This window comes from Macaca mulatta, chromosome 4, assembly GCF_049350105.2.
Source record: "Macaca mulatta isolate MMU2019108-1 chromosome 4, T2T-MMU8v2.0, whole genome shotgun sequence".
In the NCBI taxonomy this organism is placed as follows: domain Eukaryota; kingdom Metazoa; phylum Chordata; class Mammalia; order Primates; family Cercopithecidae; genus Macaca; species Macaca mulatta.
Window position 1 is genome coordinate 138,688,716 of NC_133409.1, and position 22,600 is coordinate 138,711,315.

General features: G+C 46.9%; 1 protein-coding gene and 1 long non-coding RNA gene across 27 annotated transcripts in view; one reads left to right on the forward strand and one right to left on the reverse strand.

Moving 5' to 3' along the window:
- ABCC10 (ATP binding cassette subfamily C member 10) overlaps nt 1-5,381 on the reverse strand; it is a 25,984-nt gene extending 20,603 nt beyond the window's left edge. For 16 of the 26 annotated variants that reach the window (XR_013416384.1, XR_013416382.1, XR_013416381.1 and 13 more), the window contains exons 1-2: nt 5,113-5,381; nt 4,788-4,959 (exon numbers count right to left, since the gene is read on the reverse strand). Coding sequence is in view for 21 of the 26 variants with exons in the window: in XM_077999908.1 (XP_077856034.1) it covers nt 4,788-4,959; nt 5,113-5,212 (272 nt within the window). In the remaining 5 variants the exon portion in view is untranslated. The remainder of the gene's footprint in view (nt 1-4,787; nt 4,960-5,112) is intronic. The other 10 variants (XR_013416383.1, XM_077999910.1, XM_077999904.1 and 7 more) reach the window with 2 other exon arrangements.
- LOC144340351 (uncharacterized) lies at nt 5,068-21,947 on the forward strand. The gene is made up of 3 exons (XR_013416391.1): nt 5,068-5,125; nt 19,113-19,210; nt 21,817-21,947. It is a non-coding gene; the product is annotated as an uncharacterized LOC144340351 (long non-coding RNA).
- Nucleotides 21,948-22,600: the final 653 nt, after the last annotated feature.

Sequence of the window (22,600 nt, forward strand, 5' to 3'; positions counted from 1 at the left end):
ATCACACAATATATCCATGTATAATTACAAACAAGCACATATCCCTCATGAATCTAAAATTTAAAAAAAATCCAGGCCAGGTGCTGTGGCTCACGCCTGTAATCCTAGCACTTCGGGAGGCTGAGACGGGACGATCACCTGAGGTCAGGAATTCAAGACAAGCCTGGCCAACATGGTGAAACCCCATCTCTACCAAAAACGCAAAAATTAGCCAGGCATGGTGGCAGGCACCTGCAATCCCAGCTACTCAGGAGGCTGAGGCAGGAGAATCGCTTGAATCCGGGAGACGGAGGTTGCAGTGAGCTGAGATCACGCCACTGCGCGCCAGCCTGGGCGACAGAAGGAGACTCCATCTCAGGAAAAAAAAAAAAAAAAAAAAATCCAAAGTTTTCATGCAGATAACCGCTAAAGGGTACATATTCATTTTTACAAAAGGATCCACCTAAGAGTACCCTTAAATTCACCTGAAGCACTATTAGATGAATAAAAATTGGACTTACATACAGTTTTTTTTTTTTTTGAGACGGAGTCTCGCTCTGTCACCCAGGCTGGAGTGCAGTGGCCGGATCTCAGCTCACTGCAAGCTCCTCCTCTCGGGTTCACGCCATTCTCCTGCCTCAGCCTCCCGAGTAGCTGGGACTACAGGCACCCGCCACTTCGCCTGGCTAGTTTTTTGTATTTTTTAGTAGAGACGGGGTTTCACCGTATTAGCCAGGATGGTCTCGATCTCCTGACCTCATGATCCGCCTGTCTCGGCCTCCCAAAGTGCTGGGATTACAGGCTTGAGCCACCGCGCCCGGCCTACATACAGCTTTTATATTCTAATATGGTAGCCTAAACTTTATAAAGCCTTGGAATATTCTACTCTCTTTCCACTGATTGTAGAAGGTGGTGTGCATTGCTTTTGTGACTCCTTTAGCTGAAGAAAAATATCTCTTTCTGCTTGTCTTTACATCTTCTTGGCATACAAAGAAATTTTTTTTGTTTGTTTTTTTTTTTGAGACGGAGTCTTGCTCTGTCACCCAGGCTGGAGTGCAGTGGCGGGATCTCGGCTCACTGCAAGCTCCGCCTCCCGGGTTCACGCCATTCTCCTGCCTCAGCCTCCCGAGTAGCTGGGACTACAGGCGCCTGCCACCTCGCCCGGCTAGTTTTTTTTGTACCGTGTTAGCCAGGATGGTCTCGATCTCCTGACCTCGTGATCCGCCCGTCTTGGCCTCCCAAAGTGCTGGGATTACAGGCTTGAGCCACTGCGCCCGGCCAAAGAAATGTTTTTAATAAACAAAAAATGATCTGTTGCATTAAGAATCAAATACAGGGGCTGGTCACGGTGGCTCATGCCTGTAATCCCAGCACTTGGGGAGGCTGAGGCGGTCAGATCACTTGAGGTCAAGAGTTTGAGACCAGCCTGGCCAACATGGTAAAACCCCATCTCTACTAAAAATATAAAAATTAGCTGGGTATGGTGGCACGCACCTGTAATTCCGGCTACTTTGGGACACTGAGGCACGAGAATCGCTTGAACCTGGGAGGCGGAGGTTGCAGTGAGCTGAGATCGTGCCGCTGCACTCCAGCCTGGGCGACGGAGAGAGACTCCATCCAAAAAAAAAAATTAAATACAGGAAAACATACCTGCAGCAGTGAGTGTCAGCATGTCTTGAAAGTTCATATAAAAAGAGGACTGAGTCTGTTACACCCTTTGTTGGCAGGGCTAGGTTACTAAAAGTTTGCTTGTAAACTAAAATGCAGAGTCTTGCTCTGTTGCCAGGCTGGAGTGCAGTGGCGGGATCTCAGCTCGCTGCAACCTCCGCCTCCCAGGTTCAAGCGATTCCCCTGCCTCAGCCTCCCTAGTAGCTGGGCGTTTTCTTAAAAGTCCACCTGATGACACTGATTTGTAAGGATTTAGATGGGAATAAAAATCAGCCTTTAAGAATTCTATTTCTGGGCTGAGCATGGTGGCTCATGCCTGTAATCCCAGCACTTTGGGAGGCCAAGGCAGGTGGATCGCTTGAGGCCAGGAGTTCAAGACCAGCCAGGGTAACACAGTGAAACTCCAACTCTTTTTTTTTTTTTTTTTTTTTTTGAGACGGAGTCTCGCTCTGTCGCCCAGGCTGGAGTGCAGTGGCCGGATCTCAGCTCACTGCAAGCTCCGCCTCCCGGGTTCACGCCATTCTCCTGCCTCAGCCTCCCGAGTAGCTGGGAGTACAGGCGCCCGCCACCTCGCCCGGCTAGTTTTTTTTTGTATTTTAGTAGAGACGGGGTTTCACTGTGTTAGCCAGGATGGTCTCGATCTCCTGACCTCATGATCCGCCCGTCTCGGCCTCCCAAAGTGCTGGGATTACAGGCTTGAGCCACCGCGCCCGGCCGAAACTCCATCTCTAGTAAAAATATGGAAATTGGTCAGGCATGGTGGCACACACCTGTAGTCTCAGCTACTCCAGAGGCTGAGGCAGGAGAATCGCTTGAACCCAAGAGGTGGAGGTTGCAGTGGAGGTGGAGGTTGCAGAGCGCCACTGCTCTCCAGCCTGGGTGACAGAGTAAGACCCTGTCTCAAAAAAAAAAAAACAAAAAACATTTGTTTCTAGCTGGGCATGGTGGCTCACATCTGTAAACCCAGAACTTTAGGAGGTTGAGGAAGAAGGATTGCTTGAGCCCAAGAGTTCAAGACCAGCCTGGACGACAAAGCAAGGCCTTCTTTCTACCAAAAATAATATATATACATATATATATATATTTTTTTTTTGAGACAGAGTCTCGCTTTGTCGTCCAGGCTGGAGTGCAGTGGTGCAATCTTAGCTCACTGCAACCTCCACCTCGTGGGTTCAAGTGATTCAAGAGAGGGTTTCACCATGTTGGCCAGGCTGGTTTCAACCTGACTTCCAGTGATCCGCCTGTCTCAGCCTCCCAAAGTGCTGGGATTACAGGCATGAGCCACTGTGCCAGGTCAATTTTTTTGTATTTTTAGTAGATGGCATTTTGCCACGTCGGCAGGCTGGTCTCGAACTCCTGGCCTCCCACAGTGCTGGCATTACAGGCTTGAGCCACTGCATCTGGCCTATTAAAAATAATTTTAGGCCGGGCGCGGTGGCTCAAGCCTGTAATCCCAGCACTTTGGGAGGCCGAGACAGGCGGATCACGAGGTCAGGAGATCGAGACCATCCTGGCTAACACGGTGAAACCTCGTCTCTACTAAAAAATACAAAAAACTAGCTGGGCGCGGTGGCGGGCGCCTGTAGTCCCAGCTACTCGGGAGGCTGAGGCAGGAGAATGGCGTGAACCCGGGAGGCGGAGCTTGCAGTGAGCTGAGATCGGGCCACTGCACTCCAGCCTGGGCGACAGAGTGAGACTCTGTCTCAAGAAAAAAAATAAATTAAAAAAAAAAATAAAAATAAAAATAATTTTAAAAAATTAGCCAGGCGTGGTGGCATGCACTTGTGGCCCCAGCCCCAGCAACTCAGAAGGCTGAGGTGGGAGGCTGCTGGAGCCCAAGAGGTCGAGGCTGCAGTGAACTGTGATTGCACTACTGTACTTCAGCCTGGGCAACAGAGGGAGACCCTGTCAAAAAAAAAAAAAAAAAAGCACACACACACACACACACAAAGAAAAGAAAAAAGGAAAAGAAAAAAAAAAGAGTTGTATTTCCTAAGATGTGGGGACCCAAGAAAACTGGCCCCAAGTTGGCCATCAACCAACCTCATCACCCCAAGTCTCTTTTCCTCTCTTAATCTCACTTTCCTCACCAGCACAGTGAGCAGTGAGTCTCAAATTAAAAGCCTTCTGAGGCCCTTTCCTATCTTAGGTTCTCGATCTCTGTAACCCTTCTCAGCAACACACACAAGGCTGATAAGTGAAATGAGGCACAATTTCTATTGATCACGTGATGGTCTTCCTTGCTTTCGCAGGGAGCGGATGAATCCCTTGGATAGGAGAAGCTGTGGATCTGCTTGGTCTAGGAGGAATTCTGATTTGTTTCTTACACAGAGACAAAAGTCTAGAAGGGTTTAATCACCTAGCAAAGACATCCACAGCCTCCTCAGAGGAGCAGCTATTAAAAATTGGCACAGTCTTTTGGGAACTCAATCTAATGAGAAAGCAAGCAAGACCTCTTGGATAGGGACACTTTCCCCCATCAGACTAGGAACTGCTAAAGCCAGAGACCAGACCGCCCTCCTGTCTTCTCAGCAGCTAGAAAGAGACTAACTTTAGTCATCTCTAGCCATAAAAGAACTAAATACAAAATCAAGGTAAGTTTAGCACCCACACCTTATAGCCCTTAATTGGGGGAAGGTTTAATGTTTGATTTTGCTCTTCTTGTCTATCTACTGCTTCCCCTTCAGCTGAGCCTACGTATACTTTTCTTAATCTGGAAACACTAACGTTTCATGGGTTGAAATGGTGAGAAACTGAGCCTACAACTTAAACACGTCAGCGCTTTTGGCTAAAAACGTTGTTCCCCCAATTCTGCCTTCAATTCATGACAGCTGAGTCTGGGTAACTGAAAATGGATAGTTCTGATGATTTCTGACACTCATTAGACCTTTAAAAACATGCCAGGCACTGCACTATATGCTTAATTATCTCATTTAAACCTCCCAAGAATGAGACTCAGAGAAGGCAGGTACTTGCCCAAGAACAGCCACACTGCTGCTAAGTAGTAATGCTTAGATTTTATTCTACTTCTGCCCTACTCCAGAGACCTAGCTATTCTGGTGACACTGCCGGAAGATGTAGGTTGCGGGTGAGATCTGCAGGCACACACGGACAGATGCCTTGCGCTTGTCTCTACCCACCTCGGGGTGCCCAAGTAGCAGGCACTGAGCACGGCGAGAAGTGCGTGGGGCAGGGCGCTGAGCACCAGCTGGGTGAAGCAGTGGCCTGTGGTGTCCCCCTCCCACAGCGGGAGCGGCCACGCTGCGCTGCTGCCGCACAGCTGGGCCAGAAGTCGCTCCATGGACGCCTCACCTGAAGGCAAAGTTGAGCGTGAACGCGATGCAGAATAACAGCCGGCTTTGCTGGCGCTTTCCAGCCCGGTCTCCCCGCCTCCAGCCCCGCCCCGGAACCAGGACCGCCCGTCGCTTCCGCCCCGAAGCCAGACCCCGCCCATTCTCGCGGTACCAAAGGTAGAAAGGTAAGAGGTTTCCCCGTTGGATTTCTGGACGCTGGTCACCCGCCTTTCCATCTGTTTTTCCCCTCTCGTTTCTCCGTCCCCAGGCATCCGGAACCTCAAACCTGAAGAAGCTGCTGTGCACCGGATTCCGATATCCTGAATACTGGTGTATGCAAAAAAAACTACTGCCCGGGCGGGGTGCTGCGCCAGCCACGGCTGGTGCACCCCCGAGGCTGGAACACTTAGCCGGCGCTCTTAGCCACGCCCATATGCGAGTAGCTGCACGCATGCGCACTGCTCTCTGCTTCGGCTAGCCTTTGCACGCAGGCGCGCTGTCGCAGTGGCACCATTGCGTTTCGGCACGCTTTTGTGGCCTGGCTTGCTTTAAGGATCCATCCCTCCCTTAGTGCGACGTCATTTATAATCTCTCACGTGGTATATTCGCTCCCAACTGTGAAAGCTTACTAGTTGGCGCAAGCATTGCAATCTCCAGTTTTTAAAGAGGTGGGGAGCCGCGCACTACGGTAGCGCGCGCCGGTAGTCCCTGCGCGCAGGTAGTGCCTGCCCGCCTGTAGATCCCCAGAGGATGGTCTGAGCCCAGGAGTTCGAGAACAGTCTGAGCAGCATAGAGAGACATCAGTGCCAGATAGATGGATGGATGGAAATTCAAACATACGTGTCCCGCGGACAAATAATGCCGCTTTGAGACACAACCGTTTTCTCTCATTCTAGGGCTGTATGACCTTGGACAAGTTACCTAACCTCTTTGAACCTCAACTTTTTTTTTTTTTTTTTTTTTTGAGACACTGTCTCGCGCTGTCGCCAGGTTGGAGTGCGGTGGCACAATCTCGGTTCATTGCAACCTCCGCTTTCCGGGTTCAAGCGATTCTCCTGCCTCAGCCTCTCGAGTAGCTGGGACTACAGGCGTGCGCAACCATGCCCAGCTGTTTTTTGTTTGTTTTTGTTTTTTGTATTTTTAGTAGAGATGGGGTTTCACCATGTGGCCAGGATGGTCTCGGTCTGTGACCTCGTGATCCGTCCGCCTCGGCCTCCGAAAGTGCTGGGATTACAGGCGTGAGCCGCTGCGCCCCGCCAAGCCTCAACTTCTTTATTTGTACAACAGGGACAATACCAATACTAAAGTACTGTTGAGAGAGTTGAATAATTAATTTAGCCGGCTTAGGGCAAGTGCTTTGCTTAGGGTAGTCGTCCAGTAAATCTTTTAAAGAAGCAGTGGGAAGAACATAACCTTTATATGGACGTGGGTTTGAATGCTTTTAGCAGAGGGATGTTAGGCAAGTTACTTCTGCATCTTTATTTTATTATCTGTTTGTCAGGCATGGTGTTGGTATTTCCTTTACATAGGTGTGTACAGTGCTTGAAGAAGAATAGGTAAACAAGTAACAATTATGGTTATCCCACTTAATCTCAGTAAGAAGCCCCATATCCCTCAATGTCAAGAATTAAGTTTCCTGTTTTTAAAAACTAAGAGATGCAGGTTTGCATTTCACAATCTTTAGTAATTAATTGAGTCTTGCTACCTGGCCCAGGCTGGTCTTGAACTCCTGGCCTCAAGTGATGCTCTTGCCTTGGCCCCCCAAAGTGCTGGGATTACAGGTGTGAGCCACTGCACCTGGCCAGGCTCCACTTCTAATTTTTTTTTTCTTTTTTTTTTTTTTTTTTTGAGATGGAGTCTGGCTCTTTCGCCCAGGCTGGAGTGCAGTGGCTGCGATCTCGGCTCACTGCAAGCTCCACCTCCTGGGTTCATGCCATTTTCCTGCCTCAGCCTCCAGAGTAGCTGGGACTACAGGCGCCCACCACCACGCCCGGCTAATTTTTTATATTTGTAGTAAAGACGGGGTTTCACCGTGTTAACCAGGATGGTCTCGATCTCCTGATGTCGTGATCCGTCCGCCTCGGCCTCCCAAAGTGCTGGGATTACAGGCGTGAGCCACCGCGCCTGGCCTTCCACTTCTAAGTCTAATTCACTTGCTGTTTCCATCACGTCTGCAGTTACTTCCTCCACTGATATCTTGAAGGTCCATCCATGAAGGTTGGAATCAGCTTCTTCCAAACTTCTGTTAATGTTGATATACGTTGTCCTTCTCCCAGGAATCATAAATGTTCTTTTTTTTTTTTTTTTTTTTAAATAGAGACATGGTCTCACTATGTGGCTTAAGCTGGTTTCAAACTCCTGGCCTCAAGCCATCCTGCCTCAGCCTCCCAAAGTGCTGGAATTGCAGACATGAGCCAACACGCCTGGCTCACAGATATTCTTAGTGGCATCTAGAGGGTTATTTTCCAGAGGATTTTAAATTTACTTTGTCCAGATCCATCAGAGGAATGACTGTCTATGGCAGCTCTAGCCTTATGGAATGTATTTCCTAAATAATACTTGGGCCAAGCACAGTGGCTCACACTTCCAATCCTAGCACTTTGGGAGGCCAAGGTGAGAGGATTGCTTGAGGCCAGGAGTTTGAGACCAGCCTGAGCAACATAGCAAGACCTCATCTCTACAGAAATAAAAATAAAAAATTAGCTGGGCATGGTGGTGCCCAGCTGTAGTCATTGCTACTCAGGAGGCTGAGGTGGGAGGATGGGTTGAGCCCAGGAGTTTGAGGTTGCGGTGAGCTATGATTGGGCCACTGCACTCTAGCCTGGGCAATAGAGTGAGAACCTGTCTCTAAAATAATACTTGAGGCCAGGTGCAGTGGCTCATGCCTGTAATCCAAGCACTTTGGGAGGTCGAGGCAAACAAATCACCTGAGGTCAGGAGTTCAAGACCAGCCTTGCCAATATGGGGAAAACCCAGCTCTACTAAAACTACAAAACTTAGCCAGGCGTGATGGTGTGTACCTGTAATCCCAGCTACTCGGGAGGCTGAGGCAGGAGAATTGCTTGAACCTGAGAAGCAGAGGTTTCAGGGAGCTGAGATCACACCACTGTACTCCATCCTGGGTGACAGAGCAAGACTTCATCTTAAAATAATAATAATAATAAAATAATACTCGAAAATTTAAATTATTCCTTGATCCATGGACTGCAGAATGGATGTAGTTTTTTTCTTTTCTTTTCTTTTTTTGTTTTTGAGATGGAGTCTCACTCTGCTGCCCAGGCTGGAGTGCAGTGGCACAATCTTGGCTCACTGCAACCTCCGCCTCTCAGGTTCAAGTGATTCTCCTGCCTCAGCCTCCCGAGTAGCTGGGATTACAGGTGTGGGCCACCACACCTGGCTAATTCTTGTATTTTTAGTAGAGACAGGTTTCACCATGTTGGCCAGGCTGATCTCGAACTCTTGACCTCAAGTGATCTGCCGCCTTGGCTTCCCAAAGTGCTGGGATTACAGGCGTGAGTCACTGTGCCCGGCCTGGATGTTGTGTTAACAGGCATAAAAACAACAATCATCTCCTTATACATCTCCGTCAGAGCTCCTGAATGATGGGTGCATTGGTCAATAAACAGTAATATTTTGAAAGGAATCTTTTTCTGAGAAGTAGTCCTCCAAAGTGGGCATAAAATATTCAATAGACTGTGTTATAAACAGATGCGCTGTCATCCAGGCTTTGTTATTGCATTTATAGGGCACAGATAAAGTAGATTTGGCTGGGTATGGTGGCTCATGCCTGTAATCCCACCACTTTGGGAGGCTGAGGCAGGCAGATCACTTGGGATCAGGAGTTTGAGACCAGCCTGGCCAACGTGGCGAAACCCTCTCTCTACTAAAAGTACCAAAATTAGCTGGGTGTGGTGGTGCGTGCCTGTAATCCCAGCTACTCGAGAAGCTGAGACAGGAGAATTGCTTGAACTGGGAGTTGGAGGTTGCAGAGCCGAGATTGCACCACTGCACTCCAGCCTGAGTGACAGAACAAGACTCCATCTCCAAAAAAAAAAAAAAAAAAAAAAAAATAGCTTTAACATAAACCTTAAGAGCCCTACGATTTTCAGAATAGTAAATGAGCATTAATTTAAACTAAAAGTCACCAGTTGCATTAACACCTAACAAGAGAGTCAGCCTGTCCTTTGAAGCTTTGAAGCTAGGCGTTGACTTTTCCTCTCTAGCTATGAAAGTCTTAGATGGCATCTTCTTCTGATAGAAAGCTGTTTCATCTACATTCAAAATCTGTTGTTTCAGCCAGGCTTGGTGGTTCACGCCTGTAATCCCAGCACTTTGGGAGGTCAAGGAGGTCGGATCACAAGGTCAGGAGTTCGACACCAGTCTGTCCAACATTGTGAAACCCTATCTCTACTAAAAATACAGAAATCAGCTGGGCTTGGTGGCATGTGTCTGTAATCCCAGCTACTTGGGAGGCTGAGGCAGGAGAATTGCTTAAACCCGGAAGGCTGAGGTTGCAGTGATCCAAGATCATGCCACTGCACTCCAGCCTGGGCGACAGAATGAGACTCCATCTCAAAAAAAAAAAAAAGAAAAAAAAAAATCTGTTGTTTCATGTAGCCACCTTCATCAGTGATTGTAGGTAGATCTTCTGGTTAACTGACTGCAGCTTCTGCATCAGCACTTGCTGCTTCACTAGCACTTTTATGTTATAGAGAAGGCTTCTTTCCTTAAACGTCATGAAGCAACCTCTGCTAGCTTCAGACTTTTCATATGCAGCTTCCTCACCTCTCTCAGCCTTCATAGAATTGAAGAGTTAGGGCATTACTCTGGATTAGACTTTGGCTTAAGGGGATGTTGTAGTTGGTTGGTTCCTTATCCAGACCACTAAAATGTTCTCCATATCAGCAATAAGGCTGTTTTGCTTTCTTATCATTTGTGTGTTCAGTGGAATAGCACTTCTAATTTCCTTCAATAAATTTTCCTTTGCATTCCCAACTTGCTGTTTGGCCAAGAGGCTTAGTTTCTGACCTATGTTGGCTTTCAACATGCCTTCCTCACTAAGCTTAATCATTTCTAGCTTTTTTTCCCCTCACATTCTCCATCCTAGAAGCTTTTTTCTTCTCTTTTTTTTAGGTGAGAAATGTGCAATTCTTTCTTTCACTTGAAAACTTAGAGGCCATTGTAGAGTTATTTATTTATTTATTTTTGAGATAGAGTCTTGCTCTGTCACCCAGGCTGGAGTTCAGTGGCACAGTCTCAGCTCACTGCAACCTCCACCTCCCGGGTTCAAGCAATTCTCCTGCCTCAGCCTCCTGAGTAGCTGGGACTACAGGAGTATGCCACCACACTCAGCTATTTTTTGTATTTTTAGTAGAGACATGGTCTCACCACCTTGTCCAGGCTGATCTTAAACTCCTGGCCTCAAGTTATCCACCTGCCTCGGCCTCCCAAAGTGCTGAGATTACAGATGTGAGCCACCCACCTGGTCTCATTTTAGGGTATTCATGGACCTAATTTTAATAGTGGGTGTATCAGGGAATAAGGAGGCTCAAGAAGAGGGAGATAGGGGAACGGCTGGTAGGTGGTGCCATCAGAGAACACATATTTATTAAATTCTCTGTCTTACATAGGTGTGATTTGTGGCATCCCAAAACAATTACAATAGTAACATCAAAGATCACTGATCACAGTGATCACAGATCACTATAAGAGACAGAGTGATAATGAAAAGTTTGAAATATTGTGAAAATTACCAAGATGTGATACAGAAACATGAAGTGAGCACAAGCTGTTGGAAAAATGATGCTGATATACTTGCCCAATACCAGGTTGCCACAAACCTTTTATTTGTAAAAAACGTAATCTGCAAAGTGCAACAAAGTGAGATGCAGGTGAATGAGTTATGCCTGATACATTTGAAATTTTTTCACAATAAAGTTTTTTAAAATGGAGATTTGGAGAATATGGAACAGTGTGTCTCAAAGAGTCGTCTGTATAGCATTTGCTTTGGAGTCACCTGGGCTACTTATTGAAATGCACATTCCAGGGTCCACTCTAGACCTGCCGAATGAGACTCTCTAGGAGAGGATCCTACAATCTGCAATTGGGAGATTCTTGCACTCAGGTTTAAGCCCCACAGATGTCAAGAGCCTTGCCCAGGATTATAGAACTAGTACGCATCACAGCACATGTTCTAGATCAGAATCCACAATATCCAATCCACTCCCTTAACACAAGGCCTCATGGTCTAAATTGAATCAGGAACCTCCCTCGAGACTTTTTATTTGAACTACTGTCAAGTACTAAAATATATGATTTTACATTAATAACCTTTTGTTTATAATTGCAATACCCTCAGCACTTCTTGCCTGCCACCATGTAAGATGTGCCTTTGCTCCTCCTTCACCTTCCACCATGATTGTGAGGCCTCCCCAGTCATGTGGAATTGTGAGTCCATTAAACCTCTTTTCCTTTATAAATTACCCAGTCTCGGGTATGTCTTGAAAATGTGGAAATAAAGAAAAGTATGAAGAAAAATTTAAAATCCTTAGAGACACAGTTAGCTAACTGCTAAATTTCAAGCAAGAGCCAGCTAGGCGGGGAGACATTATTCAGGGGTACCCCAAACAACCCATCACTTTCTGACTGCTTTCACCATCTACCCCTGCAGTGAATCCTGTGCCTACTATTCCTCTTGGCACTGAGAACAAGGCAGATGGATCCCAAATCATTATTCTTCTCATTAAATCTTTAGATGTGTCTTCTCACTCACAGACACCCTCTTGGCCACACAATTGCACACACATCAAATGCAGATATGCACATGTGTCCCTGATGTAACTCACAAAATCTAACATTCGTACTCATATATTTTTTAGCCCAGCACAGATGTTTTTTTTCTCTCTGTGCCAAGTTCTATCTTTTCCTTCTTCCACCTACTTTTCCAGGCTTCAGAGCATGTTGGGGCTTGCAGGTCCCCAGTAAGACTTGTAAGTTATATATATCACTCCTGGTCTGGAAAGCCTATAGGCAGGCAGGTTAATTTAAGAGTGCTAGTTTAACCCAAGAAAATAAGAAAGTTAGAAAAAAATGAACCCCTCCTTTTTAAAAATTTTTTTTAGTTTTTTGAGACGGAGTCTCGCTCTGTTGCCCGGGCTGGAGTGCAGTGGCTGGATCTCAGCTCACTGCAAGCTCCGCCTCCCGGGTTTACGCCATTCTCCTGCCTCAGCCTCCCGAGTAGCTGGGACTACAGGCGCCCGCCACCTTGCCCGGCTAGTTTTTTTTTTTTTTTGTATTTTTTAGTAGAGATGGGGTTTCACCGTGTTAGCCAGGATGGTCTCGATCTCCTGACCTCGTGATCCGCCCGTCTCGGCCTCCCAAAGTGCTGGGATTACAGGCTTGAGCCACCGCGCCTGGCCCCTTTTTTTTTTTTTTTTGTCGGAGTCTCTGTCACCGAGGCTGGAGTACAATGACATGATCTAAGCTCACTGCAACTTCCACCTCCTCGGTTCAAGTGATTCTCCTGCCTCAGCCTCCTGAGTAGCTGGGATTACAGGCATGCGCCATAACACCCAGCCAGCTAAGTTTTGTATTTTTGGTGAGATAGAGTTTCACCATGTTGGCCAGGCTGCTCTCGAACTCCTGACCTCAGGTGATCCACCTGCCTCAGCCTCCCTTTCTCTTCTTAGTGATTAAAAACCATGGCTGTGGCCGGGCGCAGTACCTCACGCCTGTATTCCCAGAACTTTGGGAGGCCAAGGTGGGTGGATCACCTGAGGTCGGGAGTTCGAGACCAGCCTGACCAACATAGAGAAACCCCGCCTCTACTAAAAATACAAAATTAGCCGGGCGTGGTGGCACATACTTGTAATCTCAGCTACTCTGGAGGCTGAGGCAGGAGAATGGCTTGAACCTGGAAGGCGGAGGTTTTGGTGAGCTGAGATGGCGCCATTGCACTGCAGCCTGGGCAACGAGAGCAAAACTCCGTCTCGACGACAACAACAACAAAAACAAACAAAAACAAACAAACCATGACTGCCTGGCTGACTGGGTAAGCAGCTCCTTGCGAGTTTTAGCCACTGTACATAAATACACCATCCTACTACAGAGGTCTGTCCTAAAGTGTGTGTATGGATTTGTTGTTGTTGTTATTGTTTTGTTTGGTTTTAGTTTTGGTTTTGGTTTGAGACAGGGTCTTTCTCTGTGCACCCAGGCTAAAGTGTAGTGCCATGATCATGGCTCACTGCAACCTCCACCTCCTGGGCTCAAGTGATCCTCCTGCCTCAGCCTCCCAAGTATCTGGGACAGTTAAAGTGTGTTTCACTGCATGTATACAGCTGGATGAGGTAAAAAGTATGAGGGATCTAAGAGTCAGAGGACAAGAGGACTTTTTAGAGCGGCCACTTCTGAAAGGAGGGTTAGAGGGACAGATAATGCTTCTGTTAAGGATTCCTCTTCCTCCCTTTCACCCTAAGCTGGTGCTCAGGTAGGGAGGACCCTAGTCCTACCAGCCCTCTGAAGTAGTTGGGAGAGGACGTGGTCCCCTCATTTCCCTTCCTTCCTTCCTTCCTTCCTTCCTTCCTTCCTTCCTTCCTTCCTTCCTTCCTTCCTTCCTTCCTTCCTTCCTTCCTGCCTCCCTCCCTCCCTCCCTCCCTCCCTCCCTTCCTTCCTTCCTTCCTTTCTTTCTTCTCTCTCTCTCCTTTTCCTTTTAAAGGGAAAGAGGGAGTGGGAGTGGTGTGATCTTGGCTCACTGCAACCACCACCTCCCGGGTTCAAGTGATTCTCCTGACTCAGCCTCCTGAGTAGCTGGTGCCCACTACCACGTCCAGCTAATTTTTCGTATTTTTAGTAGAGACGGGCTTTCACCGTGTTAGCCAGGATAGTCCCGATCTCCTGACCTCGTGATCTGCCTGCCTCAGCCTCCCAAAGTGCTGGGATTATAGGCGTGAGCCACCACGCCCAGCCCTCGAACCCTTGACTTCAGTTGATCTGCCTGCCTCGGCCTCTCCAAGTGCTGGAATTACGGACCTGAGTCACCAAACTCAGCCCATAATTAATTTTAGATTTTCATCACCCCCTAAAAAATCTCCATATCCATTAGCAATTAATCCCCATTTCAACCCACCCGCCGCAGTGCTTGGCAACCATGAATACACTTTTCTGTATCTATAGATTTTCCTGCCTATACTGAACATTTCATGTAAATAGAATCATACATGTGTATCCTTTTGCATCTGACTTTGTTCACTTAGCATGTTTTCAAGGTTCATCCATGTTGTGGCATGTGTCAGTACTTCATTTTAACACTGAATAGTGTTTCTTTGTACGGATATACTGCATTTGATTTTCCATGTATCAGTTGATGAATATTCATGTTTCTACTTTTTAGTTATTGTGAATAATGTTGCTATAAGTTATTCAGGTACAAGGTTTTTGTGGATATAGGATTTCTTTTTTTCTTTCTTTTTTTTTTTTTTTGCAGCTAGGAGTGCAATTGCTGGGCCACATGGTAACTCCAATTTTAACATTTTGAATAGCTACCAAACTGTTTTGCACAGTGACAGCAGCATTTAAAAATCCCACCAGCAAATGGGCATGGTGGCTTACGCCTTTAATCCCAGAACTTTGTGAGGCTGAGGCAGGAGGATTGCTTGAGCCCAGAAGTTCAAGACCAGTCTGGGCAACAAAGCAAGACCTGGTCGCTACAAAACAAAATGAAACTATATATATACAATAATAAATACATATATTTATATATGTAAAAAAATAAATAAATAAGTGTATATATATATATACACAAACATATGGCCAGGAGTGGTGGTGCCCACTTGTAGTCCCAGCTACTCAAGATGCTGAGGCAAGAGAATTGCTTCAGCCCAGGAGTTCGAGGCTACAGTGAGCTATGATGGCACCATTGCACTCCAACCTGGGTGACAGAGTGAGACCTTGTGTCACAAATAAAATAAAATAAAATCCCACCAGCAATGTATAAGGGTTCCAATTTCTTTCTATCCTCACTGACACCTATTGTTTGAGTTATTATTATACCCATTATAGTGGGTGGGTAGTGGCATCTGGGTCACCATTTATGACGTCACCTGCAATTATGCTAGTTTTTTTTTTTTTTTTTTGAGACAGTCTGACTCTGTTGCCCAGGCTCGAAGTGCAGTGGCGCAATCTCAGCTCACTGCAACCTCCACCTCCTGGGTTCAAGTGATTCTCCTGCCTCAGCCTCCCGAGTAGTGGGGATTACAGACACCCACCACCACACCCAGCTATTTTTGTATTTTTAGTAGAGACAGGGTTTCGTCATGTTGACCAGGCTGGTCTCAAGCTCCTGACCTCAGGCGGTCTGCCCGCCTCATCTTCCCAGAGTGCTGGGATTACAGCCGTGAGCTACTGCATCTGGCCGATGCTAGTCTTTTTTTTTTTTTTTTTTTTTTTTGAGACAGAGTCTCGCTCTGTCGCCCAGGCTGGAGTGCAGTGGCGCGATCTCGGCTCACTGCAAGCTCCGCCTCCTGGGTTCACGCCATTCTTCTGCCTCAGCCTCCTGAGTAGCTGGGACTACAGGCGCCCGCCACCGCGCCCGGCTAATTTTTTGTATTTTTAGTAGAAACGGGGTTTCACCGTGGTCTCGATCTCCTGACCTTGTGATCCGCCCGCCTCGGCCTCCCAAAGTGCTGGGATTACAGGCGTGAGCCACTGCGCCCAGCAACCGATGCTAGTCTTAAGGCTGGAATTAGGCCTGGCCAGCTTGTCATCTGCTTCTCTTTTCTAAAGATGACATTTCGGCCGGGCGCGGTGGCTCAAGCCTGTAATCCCAGCACTTTGGGAGGCCGAGACGGGCGGATCACGAGGTCAGGAGATCGAGACCATCCTGGGTAACACAGTGAAACCCCGTCTCTACTAAAAATACAAAAAACTAGCCGGGCGAGGTGGCGGGCGCCTGTAGTCCCAGCTACTCCGGAGGCTGAGGCAGGAGAATGGCGTAAACCCGGGAGGCGGAGCTTGCAGTGAGCTGAGATCTGGCCACTGCACTCCAGCCCAGGCTACAGAGCAAGACTCCGTCTCAAAAAAAAAAAAAAAAAAAATTAAGATGACATTTCATATGTATAGAATCATACAATATGTAGTCTTTTGCTCTGGCTTCTTTCACTTTGAATAATGTTTTTGGAGTTCACCAATGTCGTAGCATGCATCAGTACCTCTTTCATTTTGTGTGTGTGTGTGGTAAAATATATGTAGCATAACCACTTTAATCATTTCAGCATATAGTTATGTCGCATTAAGTATATCGGAATATTGCACAACCATTATCACCATTCATCTTCCATACTTTTTCTTCTTTTTTCTTAGATCCAGGGACAAACTAGATCCAGTATTTTTTTCATCTTTCTGAACTGAAACTCTGTACCCATTGAACAACTCCCTGTTCCCTCTCTCTCTAGCTCCTGGCAACTACCACTCTACTTTCTGCCTCTATAACTTTGACTGCTCTAGGTACCTCATAAGTGGAATCATACAACATTTGTTCTCTTATAACTGGCCTATTTCAGGTTTCATCCATGTTGTGGCACATGTCAGACTTCCTTTTTATAGCTAAATAATATTCCATTTTCTGGATTAACGTTTGTTTATAGATGGTTATGGATGACTATACATTTTGTTTACTCATTCCTCTATTAATTGACATTTGGGTTGTTTCCATCTGTTAGCCCAAATGAATAATGCTATTGTTTATTTATGTATTTATTTACTGAGACAGAGTCTCGCACTTTCGCCCAGGCTGGAGTGCAGTGATGCAATCTCAGCTCACTGCAAGCTCTGCCTCCTGGGTTCATGCCATTCTCCTGCCTCAACCTCCCGAGTATCTGGGACTACAGGTGCCTGCCACCATGCCCATCTAATTTTATATATTTTTAGTAGAGACAGAGTTTCACCGTGTTAGCCAGGATGGTCTTGATCTCCTGACCTCGTGATCCGCCTGCCTTGGCCTCCCAAAGTGCTGGGATTACAGGCATGAGCCACTGCGCCCAGCCGAATAATGTTACTGTTATGGGATCTTTGAGGTGTCACTTTTCTGGCCAGAAACCTCTGGGGCCAGTGGTACCTTTGCCTGACTCAGGCCCGCTCAGCTCCTTCCACCCACTCAGGCTGTCGGGCTGTGCTTGACTTAACGCTACCAGTCTGGATCCCATGCCTGCCAAGGGTAAGCCAGGTGTGGAGTGGCAAGGGGTATGTGAGCAAGAGAGCGTGGGGTCCAGGCACTGTGCACAGTCAGGCATGCTGGCTGCTGCAGGTGGCGGGCAGCTCCAGGTGCTGGCACAGGTGGCGGCTGTCTGCGAGGCTGCAGCTGGACCAAATGGACTGCAGGCTGCTTCCCTGGCTAGCACTGGGAATGCAGTAGCACCTGGAAGCTTGGAAACACCAGGAACCACAGGGCCTCAAAGAGGGAGTCACAGCCCTGGCTTGGGGAGCTCCCAGGTCTGGGCTCCCTGAAGGGCTGCAGCTCTTCTCTTCTCCACCTGCAATGTGGCGAGCAAGGGGCATGTTTCAGCCCTGTTTGTGTTACAGGGCTTGCCATTTGGTGGGTCCCAAGTTCTTATCCTGCCACAAGGAAGACTGAGGCATGCAGACAAGTGGAGGGTGGAGGCATGCAGACAAGTGGAGGGTAAGCAAGATATAGAGGAGCTTTATCGAGTAGTAGAACAGCTCAGAGGTCTGCTATGGGTAGCTCCTTTTTGCAGCCAAGGTGTTCCAATGAGTGTTCAGCCGTCAGCAGAGAGGACGAGGTGCTGGGATGGGTGGCTCCTCTCTGCTGCTGGTTGTCCCCTCATCTCTGCAGTTCTTAGCAGAGAGGGCCTGGAGTGAGTTGCTCCTCTCTGCAGGCAGGTCATCCCTGGAGTGGGAAGCTCCTCTCTGCTGCTGGTCACCTGGGCGTCTGCTCTGCTCTGGCTGAGTCCAGGGTGTTTATGGGCTTCAGTGGGGAAGTGCATGCTGATTGGTCCATGGGCAGCCATGTATGGGCCCAGGAAAAAACACTATGAGTTCCCCCTCCCGTTGGCAGGACTGGTAGCCTGGCCCCCAGGCCACAGGCATCCCCTAGCTTGAAGGTGGGGCTTAACCGGGATTGCCCTATTCTACCCAGTAGCCATTGCCTCTTGCCACCACCATCCATGGCACTCAGGTTGCTTGTGCCAAAGGGCACCTGCAGGCCAGCACTGAGCTGCCCTCAGCACCCCCTCAGCTTCCCTTCTGTGCTCAGTGGTGCCCAAAGTCTGGAAGGGGACGAGGCAGCAGGGGGCTGGCATGTCAGTGCTGCCCTGAGTGTGCATCCACCTGGCAGGGCTGCCACAGTGTCCAGGCTCAGCCCCAACCTTGCCCCATGATTGGAGCTGGTGCTGGAAGCCGGGAGAGGGCAGGCAGCAGCAGCAGGCACTTCTGAGGCTGCAGGGAAGAAGGGGGCCTCCTGGACCCCCAAGAGCACAGAGATGCCTGGGTCCACAGCTGGGGCTGAGCTGCTGCAGTGGCACCCTGGGAGGGTGGGCCTTCTGCCTGTTCCATGGAGAGTGGGGCCCAGGCCTCCCTGCTGCAGATGGCGTCTTGGCAGCGGCCAGTCATCTGGAGCTGCTGCTGCCATTACTATTGTAAATATTCATGTACAAGTCTTGTGTGGGCATATGTTTTCAGTTTCCTTGGGTATATACCTATGAGTTGAAGTTTTAGACCATATGTTAACTCCATGTTTAATCATTTGAAGAACTGCCAGACTGTTTCCCAAAGCAACCACACCATTTTACATTTCTACCAGTTGTGTGTGAGAGTTCCAGTTTCTCCACATCTTCACCAGCACTTGTTATTTTCTGACTTTTTAATTCTGGCCATCCTAGGATGTGTAATGGTATCTCACTGTGATTTGGATTTGTATTTCCCTGATAAGTAATGATGTCTACTATCTTTTCATCTACTTATTGGCCATTTGTATATCTTTCTTGGAGAAATGCACATTCAGATTCCTTGCCTATTTTTTTAAGTAGGCTGTCTCTTTATTAGTAAGTTGTAAGAGTTATTTTTATATTCTAAATGCAAGTGTCTTATCACATATGTGATTTGCAGATATTTTCTCCCATTCTGTGGTTTGTCTTTTCACATGAGTATCTCTCTGTCACTCAGGCTGGACTGTGGTGGCATGAACATGGCTTACTGCAGCCTTCACCTTCTGGGCTCAAGCAATCCTCCTGCCTCAGCCTCCCAAATAGCTGGGACCACAGGTACGTGCCACCATGCCACGCCTGGCTAATTTTTTTATTTTTGTAGAGACAGGCCTTTGCCATATTACCCAGGTGGGTCTTGAACTCCTGGGCTCAAGCAATCCTCTCGCCTCAGCCTTCCTAAATGCTTAGATTATAGGCGTGAGTACCACATCCAGCCTTTTCACATTTTTTTTTTTAGAACGGAGTCTCATTCTGTCACCCAGGCTGGAGTACAGTGGCACGATCTTGGCTCACTGTAACCTCCAACTCCCTGGTTCAAGCGATTATCTTGCCTCAGCCTCCCAAGTAGTTGGGATTATAGGTGCTCACCACCACACCTGGCAAATTTTTGTAGTTTTAGTAAAGATGGGGTTTTGCCATGTTGCCCAGGCTGGTCTTGAACTCCTGACCTCAAGCAGTCTGCCTGCCTTGGCTCTCCAAAGTGCTGGGATTACAGGTGTGAGCCACTGCACCTGGCCCTTCACATTCTTCTTTCACATTCTTCATAGTGTCCTTTGAGACACCAAAGCTATTAATTTTGATGAAGTCCAATTTATGTAATTTTTAAAAATCTTTTTATTATACTTTAAGTTCTGGGATACATATGCAGAATGTGCAGGTTTGTTACATAGGTATACATGTGCCATGGTGGTTTGCTGCACCCATCAACCTGTCATCTACATTAGGTATTTCTCCTAATACTATCCCTCCCCTCGCCCCCCACCCCCTGACAGGCCCCGGTGTGTGATGTTCCCCTCCCTGTGCCCATATGTTCTCATTGTTCAACTCCCACTTATGAATGAGAACATGTGGTGTTTGGTTTTCTGTTCCTGTGTTAGTTTGATGAGAATGATGGTTTCCAGCTTCATCCATGTCCCTGCAAAAGACATGAACCCATTCTTTTTTATGGCTGCATAGTATTCCATGGCGTATATGTGCCACATCTTCGTTATCCAGTCTATCATTGGTGGACATTTGGGTTGGTTCCAAGTCTTTGCTATTGTGAATAGTGCTGCAATAAACATATGTGTGCATGTGTCTTTATAGTAGAATGATTTATAATCCTTTGGATACATACCCAGTAATGGGATTTCTGGGTCAAATGGTAATTCCAGTTCTAGGTCCTTGAGGAATCGCCATACTGTCTTCCACAGTGGTTGAACTAGTTTACACTCCCACCAACAGTGTAAAAGCATTCCTGTTTCTCCATATCCTCTCCAGCATCTGTCGTTTCCTGACTGTTTAATGATCGCCATTCTAATTGGTGTGAGATGGCATCTCATTGTAGTTTGACTTACATTTCTCTCATGACCAGTGATGATGAGCTTTGTTTCATGTTTGTTGGCCGCATAAACGTCTTCTTTTGAAAAGTGTCTGTTCATCTCCTTCACCCACTTTTTTCTTGTAAATTTGTTTAAGTTCCTTGTAGATTCTGGATATTAGCCCTTTGTCAGTTGGATAGATTGCAAAAATTTTCTCCCATTCTGTAGGTTGCCTGTTCACTCTGATGATAGTTCCTTTTGCTGTGCAAAAGCTCTTTAGTTTAATTAGATCCCATTTGTCCAATTTATCTAATTTTTTTCTAGTGAGTTTGGTGTCATATCTAAGAATCTGGCCAGGTTCTGGGCTCTCTATACCATTAATCTGCCTGCTTATCCTTCTGCTATTCTGTCTAGAGTATTGTACCTTTTGTAGCAAGGTTTGAAATTTGGAAATTGTGAATACTCTTTGTTCTTCTTTTTTAGGATTATTTTGGCTATTTGGAGTCCCTTGAAATTCAACATGGATTTTAGAATCAGTCAATTTCCAGAGAAGTCAGTTGGGATCCTGACAGGGACTGTTGCTTTTTTTTTTTTTTTGAGACAGAGTCTCCCTCTTTCGCCCAAACTGGAGTGCAATGGCGCGATCTCAGCTCACTGCAAGCTCCGCCTCCCGGGTTCATGCCATTCTCCTGCTTCAGCCTCGCTGAGTAGCTGGGACCACAGTTGCCTACCACCACACCTGGCTAATTTTTTGTATTTTTAGTAGACACAGGGTATGAATGAATGAATAAATGGACTCATTAATAGGGGAAACTGGGCCAACCTATAAAAAGCTTCCTTGTTCCCACCTATTCTCCCAACAGCCCTGCAGTGGGAAACTGGGCAAGCTCATAGCAGCAGCTAGAAATATCACCCTTGAAAAATAACAACAATATCTGTACCTAATTGAGTGCCTATTATGTGTCCAATACTGTTCTTGGCACTTTCACACATTAGTTCTAATCTTTAGAACTACCCTGCAAACTGGGTATAGAGCATGGTAGTTAATCAACCTAACTTTGGAGACAAGGATTAAAATCTTGCCTCTGCTACTCTGTAACTATGTGAGCTTGGGCAAGTTCTTTGAGCTTGAAGAGTCCTAAATGTGGTTAATAATAGATCCCACCTCCAAATGGCCAGCTCCTGGTACTATCACAATGCGTCCATGTTTGTCTCTTTCACCAGAGCAAAGTTCCTGAAAGTAATAGTAGAGTCTCTTTCACAGAGTTGGTGGGAGGATTAAATGAGATAATATATGCAAAAGATCTAGCAAACTGCCTGGGATATAATAGTTGCTTAATAACTCATTATACTATTTTTCAGATGAAAAAACACCAGTGATGTGGCTGGACTCCAGGGTGAATGGCCATGTCAGACCCCAGAGATGCTGCATCCTTAACCTTATTCTCCCAACTCAAAGATTCCCTAGGCATGGCAGGCTATGAAGTACAGCCACGAATCAAGGTGATGAGGGCTGGGACATTAAGTGGTAACCTGGATGGACAGTAGATTAGGAGGCTCCTCTAATGCCATATCACTGCAGGAGTCACAGAACGGCACAATTCAGGGAAGTCCCCCTAAGTTGAATTGACAGCCATTTTGGTGGGATAGAGACTAAAGGTTGAAATTAATTTGATATCTAGAATGTGAAGAAATTAGATATTTTGGGCATGTATAAGTTTGTGCACTGAGATTCAAACTCACAATATCAATAATACAAAGCAGTATATAATAAAGCCAAGCGATCAGCACAATGGCTTTTCCTGGAATTCAGAGGAGAGAGATCATTGAGAGCAATCAAAGAAGGTTTCCCTGGAGGATGGGACCTGCAACAATAATAGTACTACTAATAACTATTTATGGAGGGCTTGATTCTTTATATATTATTTTTTTTTTTTTTTTTTTTTTTTTTTTTTTTTGAGACGGAGTCTCGCTCTGTCACCCAGGCTGGAGTGCAGTGGCCGGATCTCAGCTCACTGCAAGCTCCGCCTCCCGGGTTCACGCCATTCTCCTGTCTCAGCCTCCCGAGTAGCTGGGACTACAGGCGCCCGCCACCTCGCCCGGCTAAGTTTTTGTATTTTTAGTAGAGACGGGGTTTCACTGTGTT